The sequence below is a fragment of the Schistocerca gregaria genome, chromosome 2 (assembly GCF_023897955.1).
Source record: "Schistocerca gregaria isolate iqSchGreg1 chromosome 2, iqSchGreg1.2, whole genome shotgun sequence".
NCBI lineage: Eukaryota > Metazoa > Arthropoda > Insecta > Orthoptera > Acrididae > Schistocerca > Schistocerca gregaria.
The window spans coordinates 628343358-628366732 of NC_064921.1; the positions used below are offsets into that span (position 1 = coordinate 628343358).

The 23375-nt window shown below is 36.9% G+C and overlaps 1 protein-coding gene across 2 annotated transcripts in view; it reads right to left on the reverse strand.

Annotated features, from left to right (window-relative positions):
* Positions 1–23375, reverse strand: part of LOC126334641 (ATP-binding cassette sub-family C member 12-like) — a 498524-nt gene that overhangs the window by 18540 nt on the left and 456609 nt on the right. The window contains exons 27-28 of one of the 2 annotated variants that reach the window (XM_049997082.1): positions 19392–19575; positions 7300–7492 (exon numbers count right to left, since the gene is read on the reverse strand). In XM_049997082.1, the coding sequence (XP_049853039.1) occupies positions 7300–7492; positions 19392–19575 (377 nt within the window). The remainder of the gene's footprint in view (positions 1–7299; positions 7493–19391; positions 19576–23375) is intronic. The other variant, XM_049997083.1, reaches the window with a different exon arrangement.

Here is a 23375-nt window from a genome sequence, read left to right on the forward strand (position 1 = left end):
ATTGTGAATACTATGGAATATGAGAGAGATAAAAATGTGTGTATTAATGTTTTAGAAAACATCTTATCTTTCAGAAGATGACCCATTTCACACAAAGCATTTGATGTGATTGAAAAAAGCACACCTGCTGTACAACATGACCAGATTCTTCAGGGACAGTTCAGTGATCTGCTATGAAAAGTAAATAAACTTACATGCTAGGTCTGTAGTATCCAAATATAATGAGAACAGAGAGTCGACAAAAAATGATGGGGCCCTGTTATCAATTCTGAAAAGGTTCACACATGTCTTTAGTTTACGTCAGTGCAGAAATGAAGCTGCATGAAAAGAAAGTACATAATTTCCCATGAATGTTAAGACAACCAAAGACACATAAGGTATGCAGCAATTGGTAAAGACATAGTATTTGGTTAACAGAATCTTCCATTGGTTCTTGATAGAACAACATTATAATAAATGAAAAGTACCAGTTTGCTTTTATTCTGCAATATTACTTTTACTGTGTTAACCAGTTTTTGGCTTACAAGGCCATCTTCAGACATAACATCTTTGACAGTGTGATGGAAATGCAATGAAGAAGTAAAAATTGAACAGTAAATAAATAAAAATGGAGTAGACAGGAAAACCTTAAACACAAAATAGGAACAGCATGCCCACATAACAGTTTTTATTAATAAACAAAACTAATAAAATAAAATAAGATCAGTACTTGAGAAGGCTACATCAGGAGGTATAAAACATGGAGAGTGATACACAAACCAATTAAAAGAAGAAACAACTATCAATGTAACTACAGAATTCATAAGGAACTTAAACAATATCAGAAAGATAAGCAGAAATAAATAAATGCAGGGAAATGGAGGCATTGGAGGGAATATACGGTAAATGTACTTTTTGAGAGTGTGCTGGTACTGCACTTTAACATTAACATTATATTCAAAACTGTAGCTATGTAACAGTTTGCATTAAATAAATGAATCAAGTAAGATATAAACAATATTTGATGAGACAACTACAAGTGGTGTTAAACATGGACAGTAATGCAAGTAGCAGTTAAAAGAAAGCCTAAACAATTGGAACTACAGTCTATATGGAATATATACACAACTTCAATAAAACAAAAGAACTTAATGAATACAGGAAAATGGGAATATATAGGATCAGACAGTGTGGGAAGTAATGAACAACAGAGATGATTATATGAGGTTTAGGAGAGGGGAGGTGTTGAGCTTTGTCTGTCATTTAGGATTAGAACTGGATTGTGAGTAAGATGTTTGTTAATTTACAGGGCTTCCAGCAGGCTGAGATTAAGGCCTTTGTTTGCTAAGTGAAGTACATATGGCACTGGCTGGAAATTGTGACCCTTACTCAGTACATGCTCAGCAAATGCGGAGTCAGAATTCTGCAACCTCCAGCTGTGTTCATGTTCAGCCAGCCTAGTTGCTATGACATAGCTATTTATTTTCTGAGTATGTCAAGTGTGTGTTTTGCCCTCCATCCAAAACGAAAACAGTATTAGGATCAGTCAAGGATGACTTAGGGCTCTGGAAACTGGGAGTTTACAACACCCCTTGCCAGTGCAGTGAAATATATGTAGGCCAGACCATCCGGAAGGTACAGGAGAGACTCAGTGAACATAAATGCCGCACAGACAATGCACAGCTGACCAAGTTCGCCATGGCAGGGCACTGCATCTCACATGGACAAGACGCGAACTACGGTGGCACAAAGGTGTTACAGCAATCGAACACCTTCTGGGGCTGTATCCTCAAAGAGTCAGTGAAGATCTGGCTGCATGATGAACTAATAAATAAAGACAGCAGTTTCCAGTTAAGTAAGGCCTGGGATCCAGCTTTGAGTATAATTAAAACATGACAGTCTACATGGAAATCCATTCCTGTCAGGACACCTGATGAATAAGAAGAAGAAGCATTGTCACCAAGACGTCAGAGTTGCACAAGTGGCCCTGGCCGCAGAAGGACTGTGGCCCATTATCTGTCGCAGGGAACTGTGCTTGCCCCAGCACCCAGTGCCGCCCTTCCCCACCACTCGCTGTGGACTGCTCGGAAGTGCCCAGACGGAGGCTGTGGGAGAGGGGTGGAGATTATATAAAGTTGGCATCCATCATAGATCATTAAGACTCCCAGAATGCCTGATGATGGCAAGAAGTTGGCTTGCCAAAATATCCCACTTTTTGGACAGCACTACATGGCTGAATGCCCAAGAAATTTTCAAGATTTCTGTACTCCGGGAAAACCTCATATCACACAAATATGTTTGCCTCTGTTGCTAAGGCTGTATGGGAGGGAAAATTTGGTGTGGAAAGGATGGCAACTGTCAAAATGTAAGTACTGTAGTTTTTTTGTAGGTTTAATGTGGATAGAAGTGTGTTGCTGCCCTTCAGTGAGGATGCGATCAACATCAAGGAAAGTGGTATGGGGTTCAGAATAGGACCATGTGAAATTTAACTGGGAGAAGGTATTTAGAGATTACAGGAATTTTAGCAGGTGAGCCTCACCATGTGCCCATATGGTAAAGATGTCATCAATGTATCTAAACCAAACTAGGGGCTGGTAGCTTATGTATCCGAGGAAAGCCCCCTCCAAGTGACCCATGAAAAGGTTGGCAGAGGAAGGAGCCACTCTGGTTCCCATGGCTGTACCCTTGATCTGTTTGTATGTCTGCCCCTCAAAGGTGAAGTAGTTGTTGGTAAATATAAAGTTGATTAAAATGAGTAGGAAGTATGTCATAGATTTGGAATCAGGTGAGCACTGACTGAGGAAATGTTCAATAGGAGACAGACCATGTACATAGGGCATGTTGATATAGAGGGAGACAGCATCAATGGTGACAAGGAAGGTGTGTGGTGGGAGTGGGACAGGTGCAGATTTCTGATGATCTAGGAAATGGCTGGTATCTTCGATTTAAGAGAGGAATCTTTGTACTATGGGTGCAAGTGTTAATCAACTAAGTCAAATATATGTTCAATGGGTGCTTTGAAGCTACCAGCTATAGGATGGCCAGGATGATTGGGTTTGTGGATCTTAAGAAGAAAGTAAAAGGTGGGGGTGCATGGTTTGGGTGGGGTGTGAAGTTTTACAGATTGAGGTGATAGTCCTTGTGAGAGGCCTGAGGTTTTAAGGAGTGACTGCAGATCACTTTGAATCACAGGGCTGGGATATTGATGGCAGATGCTGTATGTAGAGGTGTCAGACAGCTGGAATAGACCTTCACTAACACACTCCTTTCAGTCAAGAACTACAGCAGTAGATCCTTTGTCTGCTGGGAGGATAACGATGGAGTCATCAGATTTTAGGGAACACAGAGCCTGTAGTTCTGCAGAGGACAGATTAGGGTCATGTTATAGGGACCTGAGGAAGGATTGTGAAGCAATGCTGGATGAGAGGAATTCTTTGAACGCTTGTAAGGGATGATTTTGAGGTAGTGGTGGTGGATCAAGTTGGATTCATGGTCTGAACTGTTCAAGGCAGGGTTCAGTGTCTGGTTTGCTGTTAGAAATGTTTTGGGACTGGGTTGCAAAGTGATATGTGCATCGATATTACATGTGAATTAGGTCCTTCACCAAAGCAGCACGATCACATGCAGGTTTAGGGCTGAAACTGAGACCTTTAGATAATACAGATTATTCAGGAGGGGAGAGTGCTTTAGATGAGAGGTTAATGACACTGTACTATTGTGACTGGTTCTTGTGATTATGGATCATTCTTGGTCTGGGAGGTAGTGGTGAAGGCTGTGGGATATTAAGGAGGTTGGCCAAGTGTTGTTTGTAGGAGAGAAGTGGTGGTTGATGATGTGGCTGTTTAGGGTCCTACAGGAGGACAGGAAGGGAAACACCGCTGTTCAGGTAGTTTACGAGAAGGCGGGATAGCTTTCTGAGGTAAAGTGTGGCATGTTGCTGCAGTTTGAAGTTGGCATGATGGATGATACTATTCAAGAATACATGAGGGGATTTTGTAGAAGGAGAGAAGTCTGATAAAGTGGAAATTGGCTGATGAAGCATATAGGTCAGAGATTAGCCAGGTAAGAGGAGAATATTGCTTTATTTGAAATCGTAAAAGAGCCTGGTGTAGGGCAGTGCTCCATCCAGAAACAGGGACTTTCAGTGGTAGTCCTTTTGGAGTAATTTGAAGGGACAAGTAGATTTCAAGAAACAGAATGTGGGACCTTAGTTTTGATAGTGCGAAAGCATGTTTTGGAAAATGACGGATGTAATATGAGATGGGATGATGGCAAGAGAGGAAAGTTTGGAGAGTTAGAAATCATGGGAGTGGCAAAATAAATAAATAAATAAGCAGAGGGTGGAAAACATAGAAAAACGGAAAAAAAGCAACAAAAAAGTCAGAAAAAATTAGAAAAATTCGTATGAAAATCGTTAATAAGAGGTAACGAGTGGGCAAAATGTATGATACGAAAAAAATGATTGGATAAGAGAAAGGGAAAAAGTTGATTGGGGAAGTCGTGAAAATGGCCGAAATTTTAAAAACTGGGTAAACAGAAAGTGAAAGTCATAGGAGAAAATGTAAACTACCATACTTAGCTTGGCAATTAAAGAGACGTAAGAGACGGCAATAATAGTCAATCAGAGCATTTTGCCAAAAAAACAGATGTACAAAAACATGAAAGAATTATGTATAAACAAGTTAATTGGATGTTGGGGAAGAAAATAGCTGACAAGTTTGTGAATAAATCAGCGAAAGATGATCAGGAGAAGGCCATGTAATATAATGAACTGTAAATTGTTATATGCAAATTGGTAAATAAGAATGGAATTGTTATATACAAATAAAAATGGACCCATCTACGAGCACAAAAATCAGTACTAGAAATGATGAAGGGGCAAAGTGTTGATTAATCTTGGTGATACAGATAAATAAACAAATGGATTAGCACATAAGGTGGAAAAGGAAAAGAGATGACAGTTTGAACAAGAGAGACAGCAACAAAGACTGACAAGAGGGTTACATAATAAGGAATGATGATCACATGGGCTAATATAACAACAAGAACAATTAATTATTGACAAAATTGGATAGATAATCTACTTACTAAGTGGCAGCAGAACACACGCTTGAAAGACGGTTGCAGTTGGCAAGCTTTTGGAGCCAGTGGCTCCTTCTTCAGGCAGGAGGGCTGAAGGGGAATGAAGAGGGTTGGAGGATAAAAACTGGAGAGGTCTAGAACAAGGGGTAGATTTTGGGGAAGCCACTCAGAACCGCATGTCAGGGGAGAAGTACCATATGGGATGAGAAGGAAAGACTGGTTGTTGGGGAGTGGATTGGATGAGATTTGAAAACTTGAGAGCTTCAAGGTGGAAGACAGGGTAGTATTAAGGCAGACATTACTGCTAAAAGATCATGCATGAGTTAATAAGTGTGAAAAGTGCAGAGCCACTGGCTCAGAAAGTTTGCCAATTACAACCGTCTTTTACATTTGTGTTCTGCCATTGCTTGGTGAGTAGATTTTTTATCTAGCCAGTTAAATAATAGCAAACAGATAAATGTACTAGAAATAAATTTTGAACATAGGTGACAAGAGTTGTCACTGGGAGAGACAGAATTTGAAAGCAATGCAAACACAACAAAATGATTACTACAGTGTAACAGCCACTTTGAGACAAACTGACATATGAGATTTGCAGCTGGAAGTCCAGGACCTAAACGTGGGGCATAGAGAAACATAATGTCAAACTTGTGTGGTTCAAGAACTTACAAATTTACTGTAGGAAAATATAAAAGTTTTGCAGATGAAAAGAACACTGGAACAAGAGTCACTGGTGACATGAATTTAAATTGAAAAGATGAATAAATTTACATACATGATTCTCTACCTTGAAGCTTCAAGTTGAACTTCTTTCAATGCTATTTTAAAATCATTTCAGGGGACATTATATGACATATAGTCAGAAAAAAAGATAGAGAAGCCAATATTTTGATAAGCTATGTAAAGATGAAGATGGCTATTTGAGCATGTTGTAATGGGTAGGTTTGATGGATTTCTAAGAAATCTTAAAGAGTTTTCAAAGCAAAGTATTGGTCCAGAGGCATTCAAAGAATGCTCTGATGACAGGTATTAGGTAAGAGGTGGGGTTAGTAGGACAGGACAAGAGTTGGAGAGTCCTATGCTCTTTCTTTGAGTGCCACCTAAACCATGCAAAGCACTTGGAAGAGGAAGTTAAGTAAAGTGACTTTGCCAGAATTATGATAGGTCAACTATCAATGAAGGTCAAGGACACACTCATCAGAAAAAACTGGAGTCAAGTTATTAGTAAAGTCAAATATCTAGAGGAGTTATATGAACTGGAAAGCTCAGATTCCTTACTGACAAGAAGGTGAAGAGAAGAAGAAGCTCAAGAAGGTACAAGTCACTAGAATTAGAAAATGTCACAAAAGTTAAACTTTAGATAGTTGGTAAATAAATGGCAAAATAGTTCCCTGTGAGTCAAAGGTGAGAGAAATAGAAATAAAAACAGGAATGTGGGAGCTATATTTCATGCACAGGTAGAGAAGAAATACTTAAGAAACACTGAGGAGCCAAAGGGAACAGCATGTTCCTTAACAAAAAAGACAAAAACAAGATTATTTAGTTTATGAACTGGGATTTACTTAGAAGAGAAGTCAATGCAGGAAGCTGAGAGAGGCTACACTCCAGTCCACGGGCAAAGGGTATGATTATGAATAAAGCAATCAATACTGTAATCAATGGTGATAGCATTGTTGTAGTGGTATCACCACTTCTATTAATTATGAACCAATATAAAGCAAAATTTCCAATGTTTCCTGTAAGGTGAATGAAAGTAGTAGGTATTGCAGGTTCTGAAGGTGTTGTACTAAAACAGAAATTTCTATGTCATTGGAACTTTGTAGGATCTGAATGAGTCAACTTGTCTTTGGTAGTATAGGGTTTGGATAAACCAGTTTTTTAACTGATTGGATTAATCAGAATATAGCAGTAAACAATCTTAGAAAAAACTATCATGATTCAAAATGGTTGGAAGGGAGGGGTTTCTTCCTTTTTGCAAGTCTGTAAAAGACAGACAACATGGAAGGCAGGACAAAGGTCAGTTAATTCACACAAAACAGAGAAAGTTGGAGGAAATGCAACTGGCATCTGGTGTCTGTTAAATTGGTCCAAAAGGTTACTGAAATGTATGTAGAAGTACTATTATTGAGACCAAGACTAATAAAGGCATGTGTGTGCAAACTTAAAATAACATTAATAATTAAATAACACAATCCTTTCTCTACCAATCATTCCATTGATATAATAATAAAAGCTAACCTTGGGATTACTGAGAATTGCTCTTGCCAAATATAGTAACTGACATTCCCCTGTGGTGAATAAGTTGGTGCCTGTTTGCACTGCTGTTTCAGCCTGCTCAGGCAACTCCTCTACTTTTTCTCTCATCCCAACTGCTTCCAGTGCTTCATATATATTACAAATACTGCTGTCATTGTTGTCAATGAGATTTGATCTATAAAAATAAAAACCGAATTATTAAATCAAAAGTTTCTGAAATAAAATGCTTAACATGAACTTAATTAGACTTTTACTCAATTCTGACACTTCACAGCAAATTGCATGAAATGGTGCATTTCTTAGGCAGTTGCTGAAGCTGCTCTCAGAAAATGACAGTCACTCACCAAAACTAAGGCTGGTTTGAATAACCCAGCACATTCAGTCCAAATGATCAGATCTAAAGGCTTTGTACTTGCAGTCTCAGAACTGACCACCGTGCCAGTAAGAACAGAATACATTATATTCAGATTTCTTGTTCTACATGTACTAAAATATATTACTGGAATATACTTATATGGATCTTTATCTAATTAAACATAGGATTATGTTATTGGAAAGTATTCATGTGCCTCACTACATTAGTGAGGTACATTATGTCAGTCATTAACAACCAACAGGATACAACATCTGAGTACAAAAAACATTTCATTTTAGCACCTGACAAGGTGAACTGTATTCTACACTATAGCAGTATCATCATCGTATTTATTCCAACAAAATAGGGAAATGGAAATACCACCACAGTTGTGGTATACTTACAAATAGAGCACTGTCACAAGCTTAAAATCAGGCAAAATTATATACTGACTGATATTATTTTCCAACAACACACCTAACACTGTGGTATTTACTTTTTGTAAGGAGTGTGAATCCCTGTCTTGTTTGAATAAATCATGGAAAATAAGTTTGTAGGCTTTTATATCCAATTCCAATTTGAGCAAAATCATTTACGGTATTGGGCTGTATCATTATGAAATATTAAAGTGTCTAAAATGCCATTATTTTTACTGACTTTGCACTGGTGGTTTCTTCAGGGTGGCTAACCACTAGCTGTTTGAACCAGATGCTTCATTTGCCATTAACACCTGAATTAATATTATCTCTCCACACCAATGTTTTCTTGTTCACATATACTCACTTAGTTGTCAACTGGTTTAGTTTAATACCAAATGCACTATATACATCAATCTTTTTAACAGTTTCTTTGGTAAAATTGAATTGTGATTCAGTGTGATAAAGACTGTGAAATTTTCACCAAGTTAATATCTCAACATATTTTCCATAGCACTGCAGAAATTGTTTTGTAACAAAACATTTATGTATATCATCAATGAAGTACTCCATGGAGTAAGTATTTGAATCCTACATTTGTCAGCATTGCTTCTGTTCTCCAAAAATTTGTGTAACATCAATTTACTCAACTTTGACACTTTGCAAGCATTCTTTCACATTCTGCATTGGTACCATCACTGTTTCTCCTTCTTAGAATAAATAAATAAATAAATAAAATCAATTAATAGCAAGACACATATGAAGACATTCTCTATGCTCACTGCTTGCTCAAATAATGGATTGAATTAATAGAAGGCTGTAACTTATCACATGACCAAGTTAATCACCATGACCAGAAACACAGAATATTTGGTCAAGTAATACATAATATTGTAATTCCTTCCTATAGATGTCCTTTATCAAGCCAATGCTGGGCCAGAACTACTATGGTTCTTTTTCTATTTTGTGGAGAACAAGCCATAATCATATATAGGCTATTATTATGATGGTATCGGCTTCCCAAAGCCATTTTAATGCTACAGTTACAGAGGGACTTTAATTTTAACATGGACTCCAAAGAAGATTGGAACTTGGCATTTTTTTACAAATCAAAATCATTGTCAGAGGTGAAAGAAGCAATAAGTTACAGAAAAATCCAAGAGGGGGACTACACTTGTCATTTCCAAAATTTTTCTAGTTTGCTTTATAGCTCTCTAGCTGAGGATCTGGAGTTGAAAGGTACGTATTTAGTCAAATCTTCTATTAGCCTTGCTGCTCTTTCCCCTCTCTGTGTCTATCTCCTTCTTCACCCCCACTCTAACCATGTCCTCCTGCACCTCTTTCTGTCTATCTACTCCTCCCACTCTCTCTGCCCACCTACTCCTCTTCCTTCTGTCCATCTCCTCCTCCCTCCTCTAATTCCACATCCTCCACCTCCTCTCTGTCCATATCCGCCTTCCCCTCTCTGTCTCTCTCTTCTTCTTCCTGTTCATTTTCTCCTCCTTCCTTTTTCTGTCCATCTTCTCCTCTCTCTTCTCTCTGTCCATCTCTTCCTCTTGCCTTTCTCTGTTCATTTTGTCCTCCCCTCTCTCTGTTCATCTCCTCCTCCTCCCTCTCTCTGCCTATGTCTTCCTCTCTCTGTCTCTCCATCTCCTCCTCTTTCCTTTCTCTGTCCAACTCTTCCTCTCCCCTCTCTCTGTCAGTTTCACCCTCTCCTCTGTCTGTCCATCTCCTCCTTGCCCCCTGTCTGTGGCCATCTCCTCTTTCCCTCTCTCTGTCTGTCATATCCTCCTCCCCCCTTCTCTCTCCATGTTATCAACCATATAGTAGGCTTGTGTTTCTTAGCCCCACAGTATTTCTTTACAAATCATAAGTTATATACGTAACAAATTTGGTTGAAATCATTCGAGGGATTTAACGTGTGTTCCTTGTCCATAGCTTTGCTCATGTACACACAAGTCACATATAATTCTCATACATTTAATGTATTTCACTCATATTTCTTTACATTTTTGTCTGTATCTCTAGCAAATTTTGCCCTGTGGTTTCATTTTCATGCAGCTCAATGTTTATGGTATCATAAGTCCTGAACTATAAGCTGTATAGTAATATAATTTTGCAGGTACATCCAGTGGTACGTGTGGCTATGGCCTGCGAAATGTGTTGCAAATAAAGTTACAAATACAGAAGCAACAAATTAAAACATCTTGGATGATGCACCAGTTTTTCATGCATCTCAGTATTTGACATTATATCTCCTAGACTATGTGTCATACATTGCTATATTTTTGTAAGTACATTCTGCTAAATGTGTAGCAAACAGGGTCTGAAATATTGCTTTTTGAATAATTAATAGTATATGCCCCACATGTTAAGTTAATGCTAAAATACCTTAAGAATAAATTTTCTCTGTGTAAATAAATCTGTAAATTAATAAGAAAGGGTCATTATTTAAGATAAAAATTTCTTTTTAATGTTTATACAAAGAATGTTCTAGAGAAATGTTTATATATCGAAACTTTATAAAAGACGCTCTATAAAGCAAGTTAAAGGAAGTCACCGTAATTTATTTTGACTGTCTAAAAGCAAGATTGTGCTCCTGCTCTCTCTCTCTCTCTCTCTCTCTCTCTCTCTCTCTTGTTTGTTACTTCTTGCTGTTCCATAAATGTTACTATTGATTAAATAATTATATTAATTTAATGGTAACAGTTGTATTTGAATCAAGAAACCTACTTTCCTCTTCTGTTAATGCCGTATCTCAATTTATTGTATTGAATTTTAGAATTTTTTCATGCTGCTGCAAAGGAGAGGTGCAGACAAATTTACTAGTGGCCACAGCCAAATACTACTAGTATTCAATTGGCATTTACTTTATCAAACTTCTATTTCAGCATTCCTGAAATCACTTTTACCAATCTTTTCTATCAGTATCCGGGCAGTGTAATTATGCAAACTGCATAATTTTGAGATCAGTCATGGACCTCTGAGCAATGCCATCAGTCAATGTTCTCATTGGTTTGATGGGAAACTGATGGTGGATGCACATCAGTTAATAAGCAAGTAATAATTTTTTGTGCACTGTTTTACCACTGCAGAAGTTTTTCCATCAACAGAAATGATTAAAAGTTTTATAAATTTACTTACTAACTGTTTAACAATCAATACATTTCTTTTAGGGAGTTAAATTTATTTCAGTCAGGAATATTTAAAGTAGATATCAGAAATTAACTTTCAAGGTTAATATTAAACTCAATATTTCAAATTAACTTCCCTACCTCCAAAAAATCTTAATACAATATTTTAATATTAGTAATATTGTAGGGCAGTATTAAAGAAGTAGTAAACTGAAATATCATGCATGATTCAGTAGTTTTTCATGCATCTCAGAATTTAATGCCATATCTCCTGCACTGTGTATTGTACACGAATCAATTTTTGTTTTACATTCAGCGGTATGTGTGAATACTGACTACAAAATGTGTTGCAAATACAGTTAGTAATAAATAAGTAATTAATTAAAATGTCATGCTTTATGCAGTAGTTACACTAAAAGAACAGCTAAAATGTTGTAAGCAATAAACTTTTTTCCTTTCATCATTTTGTGGGGGGGGGTCATCTCATCAATAACAAAAAGTTTTGTTAAGGTTGTGTAAAAGGTGTTGCAAGTCTCTAACTGCTCTCATTCTCAAATACTGGATGACTAAAATCTGGGTAGTTGTGCATCATGGGCTACTCTGCTTTTCCACCCCCATACCCACTCCTTTGATATGTAGATGGTTTACCCCTACACAAATGATTTCTAGACAGTAGGTGATGTGTGTACCAAGTTTGGTTAAAATCGGTCCTGTGTTTTAGGAGGATATGTGGGCTGTACATACATATATATGCAGATCCATTTTTATAATATGTATGTATTTGCTTGGTATGTATTCCAAGGAGTTTGTTGAAATAAGTATCACGAAGAAATTTATATCACAAAGGGGAATAGTTGTCTGCACCTGCAATAACCAACACAGATGATTGCACTTCAGTCTTTTGTGCTAACCATATGCATCTTCAGTACTCATATCCAGTGACACATTAGGTAGAAGATGCAATGTTATTCAGTCAGCATCACATAATTCACTTTGTGTAATTCTGGAGACTTTTTCTGTTTCACAGTACAGAATTCTTTGCATATAATGATGAACTCATGCTCAGTATGGTTCTCAGCAAGGAAAATGCACTGTAAATGCCATAAGAGCTTACTAGAAAATATGCCCTGGTTTTGATACAGACAAAAAGTCAAAGGGATATTCTATTACCTGTCAAAAGCATGTGATTCAGTGAACCATTCCTTACTTCTCCACAACTTACATACATATGGAATCAGGGAAAAAGCTTTACAGTGGTTCAGTGCACACTTAACAGATTGGCACTGATGGATAATTATCATATCAGATGCAAACAGTTCCCCTTCTAATGGGAAAACAGTTCTGCAAGGAGTACCACAGGGTTCAATATTGGGGTCCTATCTGTTCCTGTTGTATGTAAATGATCTAGCAGTTATTACAGATGTTCATGTATGTTATTTGCAGATGGCACACCATTTGTAGCTGAACATGAGATGCATCAGAAAGTGATGAAAATGCTTAGTAAAAGCTTGAATGCTGAACCTACCAGAATGGACTAAAACACAGATGATGACACTTGGAAATAAATAACTAGAACAGATAGCTTGCAGTCATCAGATCACAGAAACAAACCATGTGAAGTTCTTAGCACTAAATCTTGACAAAAAATTAAATCAGAAGGTACATATAAGCTACAAATAAAGTTAATGTCTGACAGTTGGTGCAGCACTAACACCCCAAATGGCAGAAAGCAGCCATAAAATAAAGGTTTGTTTTTAATTATTTGTCTTGTTAATTTGCTTAACAATTATTATGTTTCTGCATTTGAAGCATTAGTAAATTATCAAGAGATATGAATGATCACGAAATACATTTAAAAACAGCTGTATCTCCATGATTCAGTAACATAAGCTACAACTTAATTATGAAGAAATACTTTCAACTATGTGTATAGTTGCAGCTTACTCTACTGAAAACAAGAGAATATAAACACATACTGATATTTCATGCATAAGACTATATTTCTTTTGTTGTCTGTTCTTATTATGATAGGCACTTTCCTTGACACATGAGAACTTTATATGGAGCCTAATGTTTCACATAGTCTTACACTTCACTCTATTTTATAATATGTTAATATTTTTGTAAATGTATTACTGTTGCTTCAAAAGTGTATGTGATGAAGATTCTTGCCATTTATGGCTCAGATGCAGAAACAGTTGTGAAATTGATTTCTTCTGTGCTGGGAAACAGTTTTATTGCTTTTATTCTTTTATTATCACATCTGTGAGGTTTTTCCTTCACCTACAGTTGTGGTAGCCTATCTGCTACATTAAATAATGGAGGTAATGGATTCTATACATGTATCTTATATTCACTGATTTCACTGGAAATGTTGGGAAGAAAAATTTACATTTTTGAGTAGATATACAATGCCTTTCTGCAAAAGGTCAGATCTTCTGCTGTATACTAGAAATTTTTGTGTACTTAAAGAACACAACATTCTCCAGAAATTGTAAATAAACTGTTGTGTAAAGTAGCAGTTCACACTTCTTGGTGTTGTTTGGAAACCTAAAAAATGCAAGTATGGTATATTCTTGTTGCTGTTGCTGCAATTTATTGTTCTACAGATACTCCTATTGGTAAAAAGTGTTTTACAGACCAATATAAACAGTTACGATCTGTTTATGCTTTCACAAGATCTCGCTGAACTCAATAGTGTAACTTCCTGGCTGTAGTTGCATTGGGTAACAAAAAAGAGATGGGGTGTCATGACTATTACAGTAGACTGTGCCCTTACCCTGTGTATTTTATCAGTTACCATAAACATGGACATTCAGAAGATAGCCTATGCTTATTAGTTTGAACTGGTTATTAGTCATGTCATAATCTTTATATGGAGGGATTGGATGCACCACTTATAACGGTTTCTAAACATCAGAGTGATCAGAGTGTATGGTATTCATAATAAACTAAAAGACCTGATCGTATTCAAAAGGAGCTAAGTTTACTGGAAAGATTGCTCACAAATGACAATTTTTCAATTCACACAAGGGAATTTTTTCCTGTACAATAAATCAAATGATTTGAAAATTGTATACCATGGGATGAGTATGAGGAGTAGTCTAAAGAAAATCAAATACCTGCCACAACTGGACTGCGGAACAGTTCCATTCAAAAGTAATCACCACAAGCAGTAAGATATTTAGCCCACTGGAAGACAAGATGATCGGTTCCCTGTTTTGTAGAGTGCAATCACCCACTAACAGCTGCACAACTACACTCACTCTTGCACTTCCTTGTCTGCCTCAAACTGGCACCCACTCATGACTTTCTTCAGTTCACCAAAGATATGAAAATCACATAGTGAAAGACCTGGCCTATACAGAGGATGTTGTCGTGTTTCCCATCCAAGTCACTGAAGTGTAGCCTTCATGAAGTTGGCAGTGTGGGGGTGAGCATTATTGTGCAATAGGATGATTCCATCTGACAACATTCCTACAGCCCCAGGGCAAATGACAAAGCCAAAAGTGAAGTCATCTCACATCTCCCCCACCAAAGAAATCCAAAGCTCTTCACACAAGCTCTAGTAAGGACATGATGATCTCCAACTGCAGGGGCCTTCTGCTTGTCAAGTTCTTTGAGCATGGAGCCACAATCAGTGTGTAGTGCTATGAAAATACTTTGCAGAAACTGTGACGAACCATAATGTCTAAACACCCAGGAATGCTGTTCAACAGAACCATCTTGTCACATGGTAATACTCTCTTCCCACACACTGCCAAACTGATGAAGGCTACTCTTCAGTAATTTGGTTGGGACACATTGCAATAGCCTCCATACAGCCCAGACCTCCTGATTTTTGGATCAGGAAGTGCAAGAGTGGCTGTGGTTGTGGATTTGTCAGTGTGTGGCTGCTTTCTATGAAATAGGAATTGGTCACCTCATCTCCCTGTGAGGCAAATGTCTTAACACATGTTAGAATTACTTTTGATTGGAACCATTACAAAGTCCCATTTTGACGGGTGTTTGCATTGAATTACACTTATTTTTACTACTTAAATAATATTTTTGAGTCAGTGGGCTTACCTTTGCAGAAGGATTTTGTAAGCTAGATGAGCATGTCAGAAAAGCAAAATATGTAAAGTTTTACAAACATAGTATTTCAAATTGTGGAGCAGAAGATCACATGAGGTAGTCTGATGAATAATCGCAAAGGTCACTGATCAATTTGAAACCCAAGAAGTTAAACTTTTTTTAATGTCTTGATTGGAGACATTTAAACAAAATATAATGCACTCTCTTTTGCTGTTATTTAGCATTAATACCTTATGCTGAAATCAGTTGCTAAACCTAGTTATTGCTGTTAGGTGTTATGTTTCCAGTCATCTAGGTTGACTTCTTGAACACAAGCAACTTATCATTTGGTGCATCCCTTTCTGCCCTTTTTGCTTGTATGCTGTTATTCTTGTCAGTTTACACAAATATTTGTGATAAGTACTGTACAAAAATCTTGCTCTTAGGTGCCCCTGATACCATTCTGAGCTTGGTGCCTCAAGTGACTACTGCTAATTGAGATACATCTTGTATAGAAATCTTACAGTTGTGGCATCTCTCTCAACTCGGTGCCCCAGCTGCAACACAACCTTGTGTTGCTTATGCTTTAAACTGATACTGATCTTGAATAATGTTATGTTATCTGTAAATAGTACTGTCTGAACTATAGAAACAGCATCTAAGAACAGCTGTGTGTGGCACATAATTTTTAACTGGTAAGCAATCTAGTTGCTGATTATTTGCATGCACAAACAGTATCCTCTCAGTTAAGCACATGAAGGGCATTCACTCATACTTCACAGAGCTTTGCGATTATGACATTGTGTGGTCTGTACATAAATCATACTTTACATCAAACAGCATCACACAGTTAATGGTCTTTGTTCTCAAAACAATCATATATTTTTCATTCTGTACTCTCAGATCCTTTGACAGTAGAAAAATCGGGTTAGAAACCATTTGTATGGAATAGGGCAGGTTGTTTTAATCTAACTACTGATCAATAGAGTAGTGAATAAAGTTATTATACATAGTTTGGGGTTAATGAGATGGACTGATAATCACCATGTAGGGTTGCATCATCTTTCTTATGAATATATGTGATTAAGGGATTAAAGATATTATAAATATTCTGGATGTAGACATGCATTTAATATCTTTTTGCTGATTTATTATTGATATTGCAATGACTTTTCTATTCCTAGTGTCTGTAGGAGGGGGTAACAAAAAAGAAAAGAAAAGAAAAAAAATGGAATAACATTGTCCTGCATGGAGCTTGTGTAATACGCATTTCTGCCACTACACGTGTATAGTGCAACTCATTGCTCAGTTCAGTACCACCTTTTTTGTTGACCTGGTTTGTTCTGTTAATCTGCAGTGACTGTTTTTGCTAGCATTGTTTTGTTCTTGTTTCATTTTTTATGATGGCAAGTTTAAGTGAACAATGTGCAGCTGTGAAATTTTGTACTATGGTTACAACCCAGAAAAAAAGCAGCAGTCAAGCCAATGGAAGACCCCATCCAAAAAAATGTCATCAAGTGAAATCAAATATCAAAACAATGCTGATTTGATTTTTTGATACCAAGGGCATAGTTCATTCAGAGTTTTTTCCCACAGGTCATAATGTCAATCAAACCTCTTATTAGGAAGTTTTACAAAGACTGTGCAATAGTGTAAGTAAAAAAAGACCTGATTTGTGGCAGACAGGAGACAGGTTCTTCCACCATTACAATGCACCTGCATACACACCATGTCTCTTAGACAGTTTTTGGCTAAAAATGGTTTGATTCCACTACCCCATGCACTTAATGCCTGATCTGGCTTTGTGTTACTTTTTTTTATTTCCTCACATGAAAAGGGTATGAAAGCACACCGATTTGATAACAGCGAAGAAGTCAAGAAAAAAATGAGGAAGGAGCTGTCAGCCATTTCTAAAGATGACAACAAAAATGTTTCAAACAGTGTAAGCACCAGTGATACAAATATATTAGTCATAATGGAGAGTATTCTGAAGGGGATAACATTGTTTTGTAAACAATTTGAAAATATGTAGCTGTAAAAAAATTCAAATTTTTTTTGCGTACCCCCTCATACTAAGATCAAATAAATTGGCAGTGGGAATCTTACTTTCTACACAAGAGCAGCAACACTGACGAGATTATCATTTAGTTTTCACTTGTTATAAATGAAATATTTATTGCTGCTTTATAATGCTCTGTCATATTGCTTGACATGTCTCAATCTCATCTGTGTTGCTGATCATGTGTAGAGTAAGATTCTTGCTGAGAATGATGCATTTGGATAGCATCACTCAGGTAGTTGAGGAGTGTATAATACTTATATCTGGTGTCACAGCAATGGGACAGCAGCAGACATTGGCACCTATCATTACAGTGCTTTGTTGCACTGTTCGATAACATTTCTGGACACGAGTTTCAGTTCTCAGTTTATTTCATTACTTATCCTCTACAAAGTCTCAAAATATGTTAGTATTGTTTTGGTACACTGTGCACCTGTGCCCACCCTGAAGTATGCTTGCAGGCAGTGGCAGGTAGTGTTGGTCAACTTCAAGATGGCATGACTGCAAGTGTCTTGTGCATGTGTGACCTCCTTGACTGCACCTGGATGCCTGCATTTACCCAATGGAGTATGATCATGTGTACAGAGGTCCCACTGTAAGACTGCCCATGCATCAGCTGTTTGCCCAACCCTGCCCACCTGCATACATACCCTCAAAAGGTCCTGGATAGGACACAAGCTGGAGCAGTCTACAGTACTCATAAGATTTAGCAAGTAATGTTTGAGACTTTCATAAGTTCTTTGGACATAATTCAGTTGTTGACAGAGAGCTCTTGTTGCTAAAAAAAATATCAAATGCATGAAATAAATATAATGTACTGCACATAATTAGGTGGAAATATTAAATGACTGGCAATCAATCACTTTAATTACATGTAACTATTAAATTCGTTATTTGTAATTTTATAAACCTCTCAAGTGATTTTTTCAGTTTGATGCATAGATATTTTGTGAGCATATTTCAAACACCAATCTCGGTAACAATGCACATGCATTAATACCAATAACTGACAGTAAATCACATGACAGTATAGCTGAATTTGCATAACTTTTATACAAGTCAGTGAATCAATAGTCAAGTCTAGTAATTCTAGCACAGAAGTTTGGTAAAGCCCTGATACATTTGTTACAAAACCCTCAGTTAGAAATTACAACTGCTACCAATATTGTAATCTCTGCAAACTCCCAGCACCCACAAAATCACAAACATGCAGTACCCGCTCCACAGTGCATTGCCTAATACATGTTTAGCCTTTTAGAAAGACTCGTGGATGAGTTTGATACTCATCACTTTCAGTAATGGCTGTAGCACTGAGCTAATTAATGACAGTCTATGAAAAAAGAAAAGGCATAAAACTTATATATACCACTTCTGTACACAGGCTTACAGGAATGAGTAAGTAGAGACAAAAATGGATGCACAATTCCAGTTATTAGAAAAATTTTAGGTAGTCTTGCAAAAATGTTAAATGTCATGACTACAGACCTGCATTCTTCAATACCAACAATGCAGCTAAATATTATTGCATAGCAATTGCAAGTACTGCGGAAAAGTATTTGTTGGTCAAGATGCCAGAGCTGTGGCAGTTAAGCTATCAGAACATGAGAGAAGCTAGAGAACAGGAAAGACAGATTCAAAATTTGCAGAATATATTTTTGCTTTCTATTATTTAGAAAATTCAACACAGGGGTTTTACATTTTTGTGGTTCACTCAGTTACAGCAATGTACAATAAGAGAGATAAACTACCAGTACTTTGTAATTTTAAATCCTATTTTGTTGTGTACTGTCGTCTCTGATGGTCTTGTTTTGTTTCTTATATGAGGAGAAAGAAGAATGGGTAAATTATGACGAAGTTTTGAAAGAAAGTGTTACATATTTTTCTCAGCATATAATGGAAAATAAGAGAGAGTGAGAGGATGTAATAGCTGGTGAGTTTTGGGAATAGTTTAACTGAATAACAATATGTGACAAACAATATTTTACAATGGATATAACATTTTACAGATTTAAAAACAACTTTAGAATAACAAATATTACATTTAGTCCATGTACCTTATAGTTCCCCTGAACAGAATAGGGTTGTGTGGTACAACTGCGATTTTGGATCTGAGAACACTCAGAGGAATTTTTTCAATGTTCACTCCTCCAATGAAGATGCGTCCTTCAGATAATTCTACCAGACGATACAGAGCTGCTCCTATGGACTTTCTTCCAGCATCAGGGTAGCCAAAAATGCCTATGTGACAAAATATTTAGGGTTAAATCATTGTTGAAAAGTCTGTCCTACAGACTGCTTCTTAACAAAATAAACAATCCAAAATGAAAGTTTAGCAAAATAAGACGGAAATAATATCTGTTTGTCAGATAACAAATGACCAAAAGACACAGTTCTAAAAATAAAAGTTACAGGACTTCAAAACTTTCAAAATGATGGGTCTCTAGCATTGGAGAAAAGGAAGAGGAAAAATTGTGAAAAAAATGAAACTTTTTAACTTGTTAGACAGAAAACTCACGCAATAGATAGTCTGACCAATTAAATGAATTAAATGAAAATTTAACACTGATATCATTTGTGTAGTCCCAAAAAATGTTGACACAAAACTGATACTACTATCACTGGCACAATCACAGGTAATGTTACATTTTGCTCTGCTTTGTATATTCATGGTGAAATTGATAGATGCTGTGTTTTAATGCACTACTATTTAATGTATATAATTTTTCTTTCATAAAGATTTGGTTTTAGTTGTTGTTTTTTCTTTTTTATTCCCTGTGTGTTGAGAAAACATCATGGCTGACTGGAGTTCATCCACTGCATATTGTAGACTGGTTGCACAGATAAAATATGTTGTGAGGATGAGCTCCATGATGTTGTGTTGATGCTTGTCTTTGTAGTTTTTTCCCTTTTTTAAAACAATAATCAGTGTTTATGTTTTTTCTTGTTTTATTGGGAGACAGTTGTTAAGAAGGAATGGAGACAGAAACTAGCTGTGCTGAGTAGTGTGTAATCTTCTTAGCTCCTCAACCATCAAGTTGGTTAGCAGAAGTTTGCCATGCATTTCTGTATCCAGCATTCCTCTTCAGAGTGTTACATGTGGTGCAGCTAGCATCCTCCATGATCTGGTTCATATATGCTACTCAGTCTGCCTCTTGGTATTTTTCCCATCTACTGTCCCTTCAATCATACTTTTCATGATACCATCATGTCTCAGTAGATGGACAAACCATGTGTCCCTTCTGCATTTGATTAACTTCATGAGCCAAAGCTTCTCTTCCTCCAATCTGCAGAGCACGTCTTCACTTGATGTCTTGTGTACCCAGGAAATCTTGAGCATTCTGTGGCAGCACCAAAACTCAAAGGCTGTTATTTTATGTTTTTCTGCTGCTCTGAGTGTTCATGTTTCACTTTCATACAGCAGTACACTCCACACAAATGTCTTTATTAGATTTTTTCCTAAATGTTTGTCTGTGCAACTGGACAATGAAAAGTTTCTTCTCTTGCGAAAAGCAGATTTTGCCTGGGGGTATATGGCATGCAATATCCTTCATTGACCTTCTGTCTGACATAATTTTTCTCCTTAGTTAGGCAAAGGATTCGGCAGTCTCTAATCAGTCATTGTTAAGTGAGCATTGGTCAGCAGTGTTCAGTCTGCTTATCACTAAGATTTTTGTTTTACCTTTATTAATTTTCATATTATAGTAAGAGCTGAGGGTGGTTTCCATCTGGGCTAGCATCATTTTTAATTGTTCTTCATCTTCACTTAGCAATGTGATATCATCAGCAAATCTCAGCATGTCTACAGTGAAATCCCTATTTTACATCTTCATGTGGTCCAGACTTAAAAATGTAAAATTGAGGAAAATGCATACATGAGGAAAATGCAGACTTGAGGAAAATATTAAAACCCCTAAATGTAGGCAAAAACATATGTAATTGGCATATGTGAAAACATATGTAATTGGCATATGTGATTAACAATTGTAATCCTCTCCAACACATTGTATAAAACCTGAATAAGTTAAGGAAATGAAATGTACAATACAATATTTATACAATAATTTGTGGTAATGAATTTCATCAGTTTGTAAAAAAACCACAGATGTATAACAGCAAGTAAAAACTGTGAAAAAATTGGAATTGGTATCTGGGAACAACATAACTGAGCTATTTTCCGACATGCTATGACCACAAATTATACAACAAAACATGCATTTTTGAGAGATCTTTCCTTTGTGATCGCCCAGAAAAAAGCAAAAAGTGATGAACATGGTGAATTAAACTGAAAACTGTTAAGTATGGTGAAAGGCATCAGAACATGTGGGGGTGTGTGTTTTCCTTCTGCAGCTAATAGCAGTGTAGCATATGCTGGTGATGTGAGTACAGTGACCTCTAGTGTATTTCTTGCAAACTTTTCCTTGTTCATTGTCCTAAGTAGTTGATGTGGAGCACTCTGAAGTATTACCAACATGTGCCATTACACTCTGAACTTGTCGCTTGCTATAGTGCGAACACAGCAAGTTTCGTGGAAACACGTGTGAGGGCTGTTCAAAAAATTCTAGAACTTTTGCCAAAAATTTTTTATACACTTACATTTTACATATTGTGCATGGTCTCCATCTAAATACTCTTCACCACAATTGATACACCACTGCCAATGCTGTTTCCACTTTCAGAAGTAGTCTTGGTACACCTCTTTCTGGATCATGTGATGTGCAGTCAGCAAATTTTCTTTTATCTCATCCTTTCAATATGGTTTTAAACTTTGGAAATTAAAACAAAAGTTCACAGGCCCCAGGTCTGGAGAGTACAAGGATGAGGCTGCCCAGTGATTTTGTTTTTTTGTGCAATAGTCATGCACCAACATGGGTGAATGTGTGGATGCATTATTGTGAGGCAAAGGCCATGAATTGTCTCGCCACACTTCAGGACATTTCCTTCTCACATATTCTCCCAGGTGTCACAACACATCCCAATAGTACCATTAACTAACAGTTTGTCCCTGTGGCACAAATTCATGATGAACTAATTTTTCAGCTTTTTTTGATATTGGAGAAACTTTCCTGATCAATTGTGAAGATCTTGGTCTGAACATCATAACCATAGACCCACATTTCATCAGCAGTTACAATTCTCTTAAGGAACATCTCATTCTCATCTGTATGATCCAGAAACTCTTCACAGACTGTGAGGTGAAGGTTTTTCTAGTCATGGCTCTTGAGCTGTGGGACGAACTTGGCGACAACACGATGCATTCAGAGATGTTGTGTCAGGATTTCATGACATAATCCAATTGAAATGTTACATTCTTCTGCAATCTCTTGGACAGCCAGTCTTAGTTTGGCATGCACAGTTCTGTTGACATTCCTGACATGAACGTCATCAGTGGACATCAAAGGGTGTCCTGAACAAGGGTCATCTTTAACGTCCGTCTAGCCATTTTTAAACCTTGTGAACCATTTGTAACACTGGGGATGGCGTAAGCACTTACCAGTGTAGGTTCCTGCATCATTTGGTGTGTCTTGCTAAATATTTTCTTGAGTTTCATGCAAAATGTGATGCAGATGCATTGCTCCTCTAACTCCGCCATTTTGAAATTAGTAAACTATGCAACAGAACGCTCTACTCAATATAGCACTGAACAATAACTAACAGACCCACAACATTGAAACTTCAGGCAGTTAAACATTAAACATAGGTGTTTGCAGGTATTTTAATGGCTTTGGATGACGATTTACGTGTGAAGTAGATATGCTAACTTCCACTTCTTTTACGAGATGACTTACTGGAGATGTTTGACCGAACTCCTTTGCTGGCTAGCCTGCTGCTGCAAACTCTCTCTTCTCTTCTTCTCCAAAGTATGTTGCTTTGTACAGGAATTTCTTAAGTCACTTTCTACTTATAAAAATAAGTAGACATACAAATTTTCATTTCCTTCAATTAATGATGTATATTAAACTTCAGATATATTAAAACTCTCACTCTTCACATAAACATATACTGCTTTGTAAGTCTCTCATGTCTCTAAACATCAGAAA